Below are 14,432 nucleotides of genomic sequence, written 5' to 3'. Positions count from 1 at the left end.
TATTAATGAACAAGTCCTTGTCATGTTGTGTTAATACAAACATGTTCTAATCCTCCCATTTATATTATAGCGTAATTGCTTTTCACCAAAGTTTGTTTTAGAGTAATTATGGTTACGTTTGAACCACTTATTCTTGAGATGGCAGTACTTATCTTAATCTGTTAGTGGTTTATTTTTGTCTCTCTCACATCAGCTCTCTCATCTCTCATCTCCTCTTCTCCTGTCATCTCTCATCTCTCTCTCCTCCTGTCATCTCTCATCTCTCTCTCCTCTCCTCCTGTCATCTCTCATCTCTCTCTCCTCCTGTCATCTCTCTCTCCTCCTGTCATCTCTCATCTCTCTCTCTCTCTCTCTCCTCCTGTCATCTCTCATCTCTCTCTCCTCCTGTCATCTCTCATCTCTCTCTCCTCCTGTCATCTCTCATCTCTCTCTCCTCTTCTCCTGTCATCTCTCATCTCTCTCTCCTCTTCTCCTGTCATCTCTCATCTCTCTCTTCTCCTGTCATCTCTCATCTCTCTCTCCTCCTGTCATCTCTCATCTCTCTCTCCTCCTGTCACCTCTCTTTCAGCCTCATCTCCTCCAGTATTGCTCTGCTAGTCTGGTCTCTCTCTCTCTCTCTCTTTTCCCTTTGTGTCTCCTCTGCTCTTTCTCTCAGCCTGCTTTTCATAACCTGTCTCTGCTTTCCATAATCTGATCTCTCTCTGTCATATCCTCTTCTCTCTCTGATATCATCATTACATTGTTTCTATTCATTTCTCTCTCTTTGACCTGTACTCTTTGTTGTCTCTCACTCTCTGTATTCACTGCCTGTGCCTTTCTCTGTGACTCCTCACTTGTCTCTCCTGCAAGTGTGCAACATTATTTTTTTGGTAAAATTATATACACCTTCTTTATTTAATCTTTGTGTTTGAGAATTATGGAAATGTGTCTCAAACAGTACACAAACATGATGTGCAAAATGTGTGTTATACAATAATATACAATAATACTATATTATAATTTTTAATTTTAAAATTATTATTATTATTATTATTATTATTATTATGCTAGGTGTTTGTGTTGTTATTAAATTGAGCCTATAGGTTCCACTGTAATTACCAAAGAACATCTCTGTGGTATATTATTATTATTATTATTATTATTATTATTATTATTATTATTATTATTATGTAGTAAACATGAATTAAAACCTCTGTAGGTTGTCCTGGAAGTTGCTCTGCTCCATGTGTTGTGTTGTGCAATGGAAGAGAGGGATTGTCTGTAGGCTGAGCAGGAATTCTGTCGCGCCAGAACACACAAGGTCAGACACACAAGGAAGTATTCATCAACTAGACCGTCTCTGTGGCTCTTCTACAAAGAGTCTTTGAGTGTGCATCAAACAGAACAAGAACTGGAAATATCCATCTTAAAATGGCAGCATAAATGAACATAAAGTAAGGGGTATGTCTGTTTATTGCTACACAGTATTTTGTCCTTTGTTTATTAATAATAATATGTTTTACTACAAGTTAACTAAATTAATTGGTGGAAACATGCATCTTGCACTTCAGGAAAACAGGCGAAGATCCACTAATCTACAGGCTCATCTGTGTAACATAACTGTAGTCATTAACGGTACTCAGCACAGATGTAACAAGTGCAGGGATCTACCCTGTAACAACTGTAATACCCTCTAATAACTCATTACATGTGTTTCTGGTCCTGTGTTCTACACTTAACACCAGTAGGCCTACATATCTAAATCACTTCTCTGCAGAGTCGTCATGGTCACAGTGAAGAACGGCTGTTTTGTGTTATCTTTGATTGATGTCTTGTCAGTGGACAGTCACTGCATACTACATAAGAACATCTATTCCATAAATGTCCTTTACACCAGGTGTATTTCACATGGTGTATTGTTGATGATCGGGACATTGCAGGGTAATTGAACAACCTGCCCACACAGACACCTCAGTGACTGCGACCACATTATGACTATCCACTTCAGTTGAATAGAAACATGGTTATCTCTAGCCTTACCTGAGAGGATGAAAGAGAGGGAGAGATGTGGAGCCATGTGTGAGTTTGAATCTGGGTCAGTGTTCTTTGGTACAATACCAGTCCATATTATGTCTGTCATGGGCCAGGACCAGTGCACTGAAGAACATGATTCTATGAATGAATGGACTTTATTGTCATTGCTACAGTACAGGTACCAAACAACGAAATTTAGGAGGGGTGGCTCCCCTGGTGTTAGGAAAAGGGGGAAAAAAACACTTTTAAAAAATAAATCACAAGAAGGGAAGGAGCTGGTTTACATAAATAGAGGCTATGTACACAATCCACTGTACTATACTGTACAGATAGACGACTAGGGTTGTCATATTGCACAATAGTATTGTTTCACGTTATTTAAAGTGTCACAGTTTGCAGGCTTGAAATGTACATGTTTGTGCCTCAGCACTACACCTGATTTTTTCAGTCCAGCAGCTGCCATACAATCCGTCCAGACTGTCCAGGGCCTCCTGATTGTCATAGACTTCACTGTTCACTTGTTTACATGTATCCCTCTCTGTGGAGGAGTAAACTATTGCATTCTTTTGGCGATTTTTTATATAAAAAAACATATAGCCACATTATTCTATCAATATTTACACGTTAAACATTATATATTAAATTCTAATATAGACCAGTACTCATAGCCCTGTCTTATGATGATGATGTTCATTTCTATTGCAGGAACGTGGTCACACTGTTGTAAGTAAGTAAGTAAGTAAAGCTTTATTTATATAGCGCCTTTCGTACATGAAATGCAACTCAAAAAACACTGTTGTGTTCATGGACTCAAACGTCTCTTATGGTACCAGATCTTACAGTCGTGTGCTCTGTGCCCTTGGTGTCTTGAAAGAGTCATTTTAGTAATTCCCACAGAGACCTCATTATTCCGATAGTTATTAAAGTGCATCCATTGAGATCCTCATAGACCAGCTTTGGCGTTGTTAGCACTGTTGGCTACATATTTGTTGTCCAACTTGCCAATTGGTTCAGTGTGTGTGTGTGTGTGTGTGTGTGTGTGTGTGTGTGTGTGTGTGTGTGTGTGTGTGTATGTACAGTATGTATGTGAGGAAATTATGCCAGTGGGCAATTCAATTGCAATGCTCACTTCATGCAGAAGGGGGCAGTGAAATACCACCATACCACCTTTGACTAATAGCTGCTTACACTCAGAGAGTAAACTAAAGCTACATTTGGTCTTTTTCTTATCATGACATACACTTCTCCTAAGAATTTGGTTGTCAACTAGTCGACTCTGATTTGGGTGTGCATAATATAATATCTCAACAAAACAACATTCAGAAAACATGAAACCAACCGAGTTCGTTAACCTTATTATTAGGCAAGTTCACATTCAGGTTAGTAAGATGATTAGATATGGACTTTTTCTGTGAGCCCACAAGTTTAAATGCCTACAGTTCTGTGCACAGTAACACTGAATATTCATGAGAAGGGCGTGTCCACCTGTGACGGAGAGGCAGTGACACTACTGTACTTGACTGCGGGCGAAAGTCCACCCTCCCGTTATGATTATGAACACACCGCGAATGGAATTTAATAAACACCAACGAACTTTCCCGTCTCCTCGTAAATCAGGTAAAAGACTTATACTGTGGTTTCTGATTGTGATGTTCGTTTCTCCGTTTGGACTACCTGATGATGGATAGTACTAGGGGGGAACCTATTACGGCACATGCGGAAAAAAACAGACAATGGGCTGCAGGTGCGTGGTGCACCGGTGTGTGACCAAACACATACGGACTCATACTAGTAGGTTATTCTGATGGGCTATATCTGTTATTTTAAACTCTAATGGATGAACTTTGATTTTAAAAATACTTGTGCTAGACGTGCCATGATCCAATTATACGTAGTTCTTTGTGTGATCAGTGTTTATTTAATGGACCAATGATGTTTTGGAGCTCCGATATAGGCTACCATAGAACATATGTCATCTAACATTGCGAATGATGTTCAATGTAACTCATTTAACATCCACACAATAGTGCTCAATGCAACTCATATCACCTGCTGACTTGTCGCCTTGATGTATACTGTAAGTGCACTAATCGTGAAGGTGTCTGAAACTTATAGGTTTAGTATTAGTCATGTTCTTGTCACTTGCCATGTACTGGAGTATTGTAATCAGATCAGATCCCCATAGATTAGGTCATTGTTTCATTCATTGAGGCTTTGCATTTGAATGCATCAGGAGTCATCCAGTGTTTTGTGAGATTGATAATCACATCAAATCACCGTACTTGCACTTTTCGGTTTGAATCCCGGCTGTCAAAGTGTCCTCGAGGTGAAAAGGTGAAAACAATATGCTAGATAAACCAAGACTACCAAAAAATACATCAGCCAAAGCATTGATTTACATTTACATCTTTGGCATTTCAGAGACTTGATTTAACTTAATGTTTTTTGTTTTTTTGTTCATCATGATGGCCTAGTGGTATTGACCGCTGCCATGGTATTTGTTCGTCATTTAAGACAGTGGTTCAAATCCCTCTTCAGACACACTTTTTATTGCATTTCATTGTCTGAATCTAATCTAAAATCTCATCAAAAAAAGTATATAGGCTATAAAATGATGGTGCAGGCTAATTCACAAGAACTGACACGATTACAATGGTGTTTGAAGCAGGCTTTGAAGAAAGGCTCCTTTCTGAGTAAATTATGTTCTTCTGGACCCTGGATTTGGCATAGATTATTTTTTCTTATGATTACTGATGGATAGATTATTCACTTAGACAGAGATATATATATATATATATATATATATAGTAAATCGATTTGCATGAAGGCTTCTTTTAAATGTAAAAAAAAAGAAAAGAAAAAAAGAACGTTAAGTTAAATCAAGTCTCGAACCCTCAGCCTTTGGAACTCTAGCTGGCTGCCTTAACCCCTGCGCCAGCCACACCGCTGTCAAGACGGTAATGCAAGTTGATAGACATACCTATTTTATTTTATTTTTTACACTTTTTAATTTATTTATCTATCTATCTATCTATCAATCTATCACACTTTCAAAATATCAAGTTATCTATCACACAATCAAACTATCTATCTATCGATCGATCGATCACACTTTCAAAATATCAAATTATCTATCTATCACACAGTCAAACTATCTATCTATCTATCTCGTGTGAAGTGGGAACTAATATTTCCTAAAAGACACTTGAGGAACTGTCGTTCGGGATGTAGTTTCCGCATGTGAGCCTTTTTTGACGCACGCATTACCTAAACCAGCCTGTAAGTCTGCTCGGGACCAGAATTACTCAGAAGGATTGGTTGCATAGCAACCAAGCAGCGATTTATTTGAGCCACATTGATGGAACCGACCGCAAGCTTATTTAAACCTGGATCAGTTAATCGCCTGGATCAGAGTTAATCTCGCTTAGTGGAACAGGCCCCTGGTCATATACTCTGAAGGTGTCCAGTGTCTAGTCAACAGTGGTTCACCTCACTTGTTCAGAAAATAACAGTTTTAATCATATATATTATATACATAACGGTTCTAGACCAAGATGATATGGTGGAAGGAGTTAAAGAGCCCACTATCACACTCAAAGATGAGTTCTTGCTCTTTATGCCAATTATAATGGGACTCTATGAGTCAGTCAGTGTAATTATACAGTAGATTTGCTTATTACAGATGGTCATTGTGAGAGACAGTTCACAGTCATTAGTTTGTGCTAATTTGTTTCCCATTGACTGACAACCCCCAGGATAAATATATTCTCTCTTCTCTTTCTCTCTCTCTCTCACACACACACATACACTCCCTCTCACTCTCTGTAAGCCTAGTTCAATGGCATCGACTATCATCTTTACCACTGATTGTCTCTTTACATGCACGCACGCGCACATACACACACACACACGCACACACACACGCACACACACACACACACACACACACACACACACACACACACACACACACACACACACACACACACACACACACACACACATAATCTGTTGTCTTGCAATAAGCGTTATATTGGGATGTGAAATGGGAGGTGTCTGTTTCAGAGTGTGAATGTTGAGGGGGAGGAGGGAGGAGAGGTTGCACTTCCAAATTCTAATTCTAATTCCTTGGTTGTGGCCAGTAATATTCATTGTCCTGGTCTTGTCACCAGAACAATCCAAACATTTTCATCGGGACACAGCTAACTAAGTATTGAGAACTATGATGATTGGAGAAAGCAGAGGAGGGCATGTTTTCATCTGGCAGCTGGTAGAACATTAGAACATTTCTCTCTCTTGCACGCACACACACACACGCACACTCACTCACTCACACACACACACACACACACACACACACACACACACACATACACACACACACACACATACACACACACACACACACACACGCACACACACACACACACACACACACACACACACACACACACACACACACATATACACATACACATACACACACTTAAGCTCTCACTCTATTTTCTCTCCCTTTTGTATTTTGTCCGTGCTCACTGACTGTGCTGTGATTTATCACCTATATGTATTTCACTCATGAATCGTTAATAGGTTAACAGGTTAGCTGGATTCCAAAACGGCACTGAATCCACACACACTGCTGCGTTTAAATGCACTTCATATGTATGGCTATTGGACTCTATGAAGCCTCCCCGTGTAATGGGCTTTGATTAAGTCGTCTTCACCATTAGCTGTCAGAGGAAAGGGCTCTCGTGGTCTCTGATGTGTGGGTACTTTCAGTATGCTGACTGCTGATTGGATCCTGACGGTTCTCCTCGGACAGGGAGGAATCAGAGGCGACTGGCGAAGAGCTCCTCTTGTCCCGTCTTGAACACTAGAACAGCCATGGTGGGGTCACGGTGACCCTGTGAGTAAAAAAATAAAGTTTCAGGACCCTCCTTTCATGACTTTTCCTAGATATGTGCGTTCTACCACCCAGTGTCCTTCCATTTTCTAAATCACATCAGGATGAGCTAGTGTAAAGCTATTTTGCAGTTGTTCTGGGTAGGAGGCAGGCTAATTTACAAGAAGTGCCCACAAGTGATCTTTGTGTGTAAGTAACGACCCCTGAGGCGGCTCTGAGAGTAGGTGAAATAGGCACGGCTGTCCAAGAGCTTCTGAAAGCAGCCGCAGTGTTTCCTCTACATGCATTTCATCGTGGCGGTCCGCCACGATGGAATTTCCTCCGCCACCATTCAGATTTCTCAACCCAAAAAAAAAAAAAAGATTTAGGCCGCTTTTCAGACCTTCACAGCGCTAGACACACCCACAAGCGCTGAAACTGGACCAGTCCGTGTGTGTCGCGAGTATTGAACTTGAGGCTGCGTTCGTAAATTCGCTCTGAGAGCCCCGGAGCGCACACTGGGTTCAACGTCATAAAGGGACCAAGTCATTTGATTGGACAAGAGGCATTCCGTGAGTGCTGATCAGATTTCCAGAGCGTATTTACGAACGCGCCCTGGCTGTCACCCGAACACCGCGAGCTAGCGTAGTGTAGTGTAGTATAGGATGCGTAGTGTAGTGTAGTGTAGGATGGAGAGAGAGAGGAGAAGCCTCTCTATGTGTTACCTATGTCCAGTGTACTAGAACCACTCTAACAGGAGTGTTTGTCCGTGAATAACACCGGCTATGCCCGGGGTAGAAACACAAGACTATAGCTGGATAAGGTCTACAGGTCTACACGGTCATTTTAAGCCGTCGACCAGCCCTCTACGACCACGGGAAGTCATGTTAAAAGTGAAGATACTTCTGTTAAACTAAGCTAAGCTAAACATCGCTAATCGCTAACTCCCTTCTGGGCTTAAAGTGACAAGTAATAACGTTGTGAAAAAACCCGTCAGATCAGTGTTTTTGTTTTTATTGACAACGGAATTACATGCTGGAAAAACATGCAGACACAGACAATAAGAGACACACGGGAGAAGTACAGGAAAACATTTTATTTTTTTGGGCCATCCTCGAGTTTTGGCTGAAATGCGCGTGCGCGTTTCATGCGCGTGCACGCGAAAAAATCACGGGCGCGCGGTCAGCACTACCCGCCACCATTGTAAAAATTCCTGGAGGAAACACTGAGCCGTACCTTCTTGATTAAGAATGCCTTTGTAATGATAACACATTTGGTCATTTGAAACCATGGTTTTAACCCAATACATGGTTTTTCAGTGTAATAGATACAGGTGAATGTCTACAGTGTTTTATATATTGTATATTTCTATATTCTGCACATTTGTGCTCCTGCTTACCTGATCAATGTGAATCTGTTGTTTTATCTAGTATGTTCTACCTCTGTGTTCTGTTCTGCACCTGTGTGCTCTCGTTTAAACGATACATGATTGTGTACAGTATGTATGTATATTATCTGTATGTCTGCACTAGGGTTGGACTCCATTTGATTTCCACCAGAGAAGGGGATCCGTTAATTACAGGCTCACGACAACCGGCAGTCATCTCAGATTCTGCTCGCTCCTCTTTCACCTTCTTCTTCATGCAAATCTTACACACAGCCTCGTCAAGATTTGCTGGCTTGCTCTTGTCATTCGGTCGGAACCCGAAATGCTTCCAAATCGCAGCAGTTGCTTTTTTTTTAGGGACCAAGCTTGCGCTCACCATATCTTTTTTTTTTAATTCTCCGTTCTGAGGAGAAGCTGTCACGTGACACACACAGTTATGATTGCTTCTAAATAGTCTTTTTTGACAGGATATTTATTTGACAAATTACATTGTTCTGTCATCACTTTCAATATCGTCTTCAACCACAGACAGTGGAGATGGACAAACAATCTTAAGGCGTTTATTATATTTCACAATTTATGACGGTATTGACCAAAAACGTGCTATCTTTTAATACAGAGGTTTACGGTTTAACCGTAAAACAGACCAACCCTAGTCTGCACCTGTGTCCTGCAGTGGTTGTCCTGTATTGCTGATGAAGTTACGCCCGCACCATAACTAAATTAATGTTGCCATGAGCACTACAGAGTGTGTGGTGATGTTACAGTACTGTATAGCCATTCAGGAAGGTCCAACAGGAGCCTTCAACTGATGCACTGTATGTGAGTGTGTGAGTGAGTGAGCAAGAGAGAAGTACACTCCTCCCTCTGTGAGTTTGTTTAATGGAAACAGAGACGAGTGGGACTGTTTACATCTGGAATTGGAGGGACATTTCAAAGATTGAGAGGGAATGTTTACTCTAGAGAGGGAGAGAGAACGTGTGTTTATAGTCAGAGAGAGACAAAGAGAGAGACAGGGAGGGAGAGAGAGACTAAGCGAGAGTGGGAAAGGGACAGAGATCATTTCACCTTTGAAATCAAATGAGACAAGGTGACCAATGCTCCACAGATGTTATGTTTGACACACACACACACACACACACACACACACACACGTTCATGCACATGCATGCACACCTCTCTTTCTCTCTCTCTCTATCTCTTAAGCATGCAGCAAGACCTTTTGTACTCTGAACCCTTAACGGAGCGACACATTACATCAATATTCTTAATCTCAAACAAACCGTTGGGGCTACAACAACAACACCATTACAGATCTCCTCCTTTCCTCTGTGGAGTTTACAACTCTCAGGTATGTGCTTTCGTTTGGTCTTCACACTTTCATGCCAACTGGAATTAGATGTGTTGTCATCTGATCTGTAAGTGATTAACCTTTATATTGACCATTTAGTTCTGTGGGACGCTCCTTGTTTGGTTAAGGCTCTGGAGATTGGTATAGAGAGAGAGAGAGAGAGAGAGAGAGAGAGAGAGAGAGAGAGAGAGAGAGAGAGAGAGAGAGAGAGAGAGAGAGAGAGAGAGAGAGAGAGAGAGAGAGAGAGAGAGAGAGAGAGAGAGAGAGAGAGAGAGAGAGAGAGAGAGAGAGAGAGAGAGAGAGAGAGAGAGAGAGAGAGAGAGAGAGAGAGAGAGAGAGAGAGAGAGAGAGAGAGAGAGAGAGAGAGAGAGAGAGAGAGAGAGAGAGAGAGAGAGAGAGAGAGAGAGAGAGAGAGAGAGAGAGAGAGAGAGAGAGAGAGAGAGAGAGAAAAAGAGCTGGAGTTTACATTCAGCCAGGATATTAACGGTAACTGCAAAATGGAAAACGATAATGTGTTGTAGTACCTAAACCTCTCCAACTACTACCATTTTTTCTCCACTCTACTCCTACCGAATGTAACCTGGGTCATCTTGGTAAGAGTTTATCATTGTGTTTGGGGATGGGAATCGAGAACTGGTTCCAGTTGAAAAATTTGAATCGGAAGAGGTGTCGTACACTTCCACGGTTATCGATTCCTTTTATCGATGCTGGCATGTTTTTCTTACAGTTGCGTGTTGCAAAAGCGAATGTGTCAAACTCTGCAATGTAATATCCGGCATGATAGATAAACTTTGTTTGAGAAAGCAGATAACGTAGCATGTTATCTATTTTTAAATGCGACAGTCAAACGAAATGCAAAGTCGTGGATTCTAAATGGTAGAGGACCTGCATGTCGCTGCCACTGAATAATAACGCGCCCATTGATTCTTTGTGCTCCGTGCCAGATTGTGCTACCAATATGTTAAAGGGAACCCTGGCTATTAAGACAACAACCTGATGAACACTCTGATGAACAATCCCCGTCCCCACACACACAGTCTGATGAACACACACACACACACACACACACACACACACACACACTGTTGAACCTTTGCACTACTGCTGTTTGCACACACTCCTGGTCACTGTAAACACTAAATTACCCTTTGCACTGCTGCTGTTTGCACATACCATATTTCTGCACATTTGTACATACCTCTTTTTTGATATAACCTCTAATTTATACATCTGTATACTGTACATACCTTACTGCTATCTATTTCTTTAACTACCATACTTGCCATACTGTACCTATCACTTCTCACTATCATGTTTTACATCAGTGTTTGCACTATTTCAGGTTAGATGCTGAACTGCATTTCGTTGTCTGGTACTCGTACTCTGAAATGACAATAAAGTTGAATCGAATCGAATCGAATCAGAGAAGACTTCTTCCTTGTGTGTCTCCTCATTCATTCCCTTTTCTTCCTTCAAAGATACCGATGACCTGTAGCTTCTGCTCACGTCTCATTCACCACCTCCTCTGTATCCTCATCCCTTTTTATTCAGTTGGGTTGACTTTGCTGACTCATTTTTCGGAGATAATGCTCGGTGTTGTGTTTGTGCTTGCGGTTATCAATAACCATAATGTTAATGTTGTTGTATTTGTGTGTATGTGTGTGTGTGTTTGTGCGTGCATGCTTGTGTGTGTGTGTGTGTGTGTATTTGCTCTTTTTACAAGGACTAACATTGTTGTTTCTCTCATGTGTTTTCTTTCTCCAGATAGTCTGCTGTGAGGACATGAGCTAGCTGCTTCAACCTCCCCTGGATTGCCCTTCACTTTGTTTCTTTCAGTGTGGGTGTGCGTGGGTGTGTGCAAGTGTGTGTGTGTGTGTGTGTGTGTGTATTTTGCTCTGAAGATAGGATAGAAGCTTCCTATTCAGCTTGTCTGTGTGTGTGTGTGTGTGTGTGTGTGTGTGCGTGTGTGTGTGTGTGTGTGTGTGTTTGTATGTGTGTGTGTGTGTGTGAGGAGCTGAATTCAGTGAGTGAATACTTTCAGTGCATGCGTGTGTTTATGTGTCTGTGTGTGTGTTTATTTGCATGCGTATACAGTATGTATGTACGTATGTATGTATGGATTGTTGACTGAATGTGTGTGACGCCCACCCCCTCTTGGCGTCAGTGTCAGTAGAGATGGGTGTGTGTGTGGGTGCTGTCCTACTCCTGCTGCTGAGTAGCTGTCTGTGTGCAGCGGTGGGGTACCCCGTCAGACCCCCACTGGACCTGGACGCAACCCCCAGGATCACTGTCCTGAGCAGCGGTAAGGACGCCCCTATACCCCCCCACCCCAACCCCCCTCAACACACACACACACACACACACACACACACACACACACACACATACACACACACACACACACATTCTCTCTTTCTTTATAGCAGTGTTTTTTCTTGAGGAAAAATGTTGAATGGACCTATCGCTAAGCCACGCCCCAAAATAGAAATTGTCCAATCATATCACAGCAAATATACAGGCAGAAAACTCGGACAAACAACTCGCTAATATCTGATGGTGAAAAGCTTCTAGACTAAATATTCTTGTCATCTTTAAAAAAACATGTCTATTACTTGCTGTGGTAAATCAGAAATCAGAAATGTGCCAACTCCCGCCATTGTAAAGCCCAATTTATGCTTTTGCGTCGAATTTACGAGCGGCTACGCCGTAGAATACGCAAGGGCTCTCCTAATTTATACTTCTGCGTCGCGTTGATCCGCTCCGTTGGAACGGTGTACTCATAGTGGCATAATCGCGATTTTTCTTGTTATGCTTGTTGTAAAGAAAATGTCCATAATGCATTGAAATGACATTAAACTAAGATAATACGATGGTTATCATATCAAATCTTTATTAATAAGTAATTACAGAAAAGGTAAATGGCATTTCTGCATGGCTTCCGCATTCCTACGAGAGAGTCGGAATGTGACGCAACTAAGCGGACCAATCATAGTTCTTATAGATAACTTTACATTAAATATGTCTATCATAAATATAATTTAAACCCAACGAACAGCCATGGGGCTCCCTGTAACTAATCATTTATTTCTAAATAAACAGGATTGTACATCTCGTAAATGTGAATCGCGCTCCTTATAGGAAGGCTGTGCCTGACGCTTCCATAGGGCGCTCCGTTGGAACGGTGTACTCAAAGCGGCATAATAGCGTTTTTTTTTTATGCTTGATGTAAACCAAAAAAAGCCCATAACTTGAGAATGATCACTCTTTTCCTCTTCAGATTTGGAAGATTTTACAACCCGCAAATTGATAGAAAAGCCTTTTTAGAAACGGTGGGTGCAGAAACTCTCCCTTGAGATGAAACTCTCCCTTGAGACGCACCACGGAGCAGACTGATTAACCACAGCGGGCTGTTTGAGGACGGAGACTGCTGCTTGCATGTCAATGGTGTCACGATAGTTGAGGAGAACAGCGGAACAAGGAAATGAGGAGAGGGTAGGGAATCTGTCTGTCAGCTCAGCCACGTCTGACTCCAACTGCTAAAACAGGCTGTCAGTTTCATTTAGTCAAAGTGACAACTGCAACAACCTTGAAGCTCGATAGCAAATCTAGCTACGGTATTGCACGTCAAGTCGCGTTGACACCTGTTAGATTGAAGTCTGAGCGTCTGCACATCATTAACCCTAGAACAGCCGTGCCTTTTTACCTACTATAAGAGCCTGTTTACAATGCTAAGCTGCTATTTACACACAACGACCACTAGTTGGCCGCTTGTAAATTTGCCTGCCTCCTACACTGAAAAACTGCAAAATAGCTTTATACTATCTTATCCTGGTGTGATTTTGAAAATGTAAGGACACTGGGTGGTAGACCGCACATATCTAGGAAAAGTCATGAAAGGAGGGTCCTGAAATTTGATCGAGTGCAAAGATATAAAAAATGTTTTACTCACAGTAAATTACCCCGCCATGGCTGTTCTAGTGTTAAGAGGACAATCTGAATACCTGTCGTTTTCTTATTCTGCTCTACGACACCAACTGTTTATCATGTCCCGGTGCTTTGGTGCAGCAGTTATGCAGCTGTCTCTCGTCTGAGCAACGAGGGACAGAAATAGGTACACATTAGCAGCAGTAGGTAAAGATAAATACTACGAATAATAATAATAATAATAACTTTTTATTTTCCTGCAAACGTTGCAGCTCAAAGTGCTCCAATCATTATAGAATTCTAATTTAATTATTTAGTCATTTAAAGGCAATATTAAAAAGATGGGGTTTTAGTCTTGACTTGAACATATTTGCTGAGGTTGCATCCCTAATGTAAACTGGCAGTGCATTCCACAATTTGTACATGTGGTACACAGAGAAAACCAGCGTCAGAAGACCTGAGAGCTCTATTGGGCTGATATGCTAGCAAAAGGTCTTTCAGATATTCTGGTGCTGTGCCAGTGAGAGCTTTATAAACAAGCAGAAGGATCTTGAAATCTATTCTGAACTTAACCGGAAGCCTATAAATATAAATACTACGAATAACTGTTATTACAACTCTTCTTACGGTAGATCTGTAAATCGTATCTCCTCTCCTAATCTCATGGTGTTGGTCTCAGTGTTTATGAGATGAGACACATATACAGTATTTGGTATCATGTTCACTTGAACTCGATGAGATATCACTCCCTCGTTAGCATTCGTGAATCGGATTCCAGATTTTTCAGTTATCACTATTGTATCAGGCGTGTGTGTGTGTGTGTGTGTGTGTGTGTGTGCGCGCGTGCGTCTGGTTGACCTGTCTTTGTGTAGGGA

At 41.4% G+C, this 14,432-nt stretch overlaps 1 protein-coding gene across 4 annotated transcripts in view; it reads left to right on the top strand.

The window, feature by feature from the left end:
* The first annotated feature begins 3,506 nt into the window (after positions 1-3,506).
* The window catches only part of LOC308149687 (semaphorin-4G-like), a 37,279-nt gene continuing 26,353 nt past the window's right edge, over positions 3,507-14,432 (top strand). For 2 of the 4 annotated variants that reach the window (XM_080522588.1, XM_080522585.1), the window contains exons 1-2: positions 10,078-10,226; positions 11,398-11,935. In XM_080522588.1, the coding sequence (XP_080378714.1) occupies positions 11,809-11,935 (127 nt within the window). In that variant the 5' untranslated portion in view covers positions 10,078-10,226; positions 11,398-11,808. Of the gene's footprint in view, positions 3,631-10,077; positions 10,227-11,397; positions 11,936-14,432 lie in introns of those variants that run through there. The other 2 variants (XM_080522586.1, XM_080522587.1) reach the window with 2 other exon arrangements.

This window comes from Nansenia antarctica, assembly GCF_963989245.1.
Source record: "Nansenia antarctica genome assembly, chromosome: 1".
NCBI classification, from domain to species: Eukaryota; Metazoa; Chordata; class Actinopteri; order Argentiniformes; family Microstomatidae; genus Nansenia; species Nansenia antarctica.
Note: the sequence above shows the minus strand (reverse complement) of the source record. Positions and strands in the feature narration are given on the sequence as shown.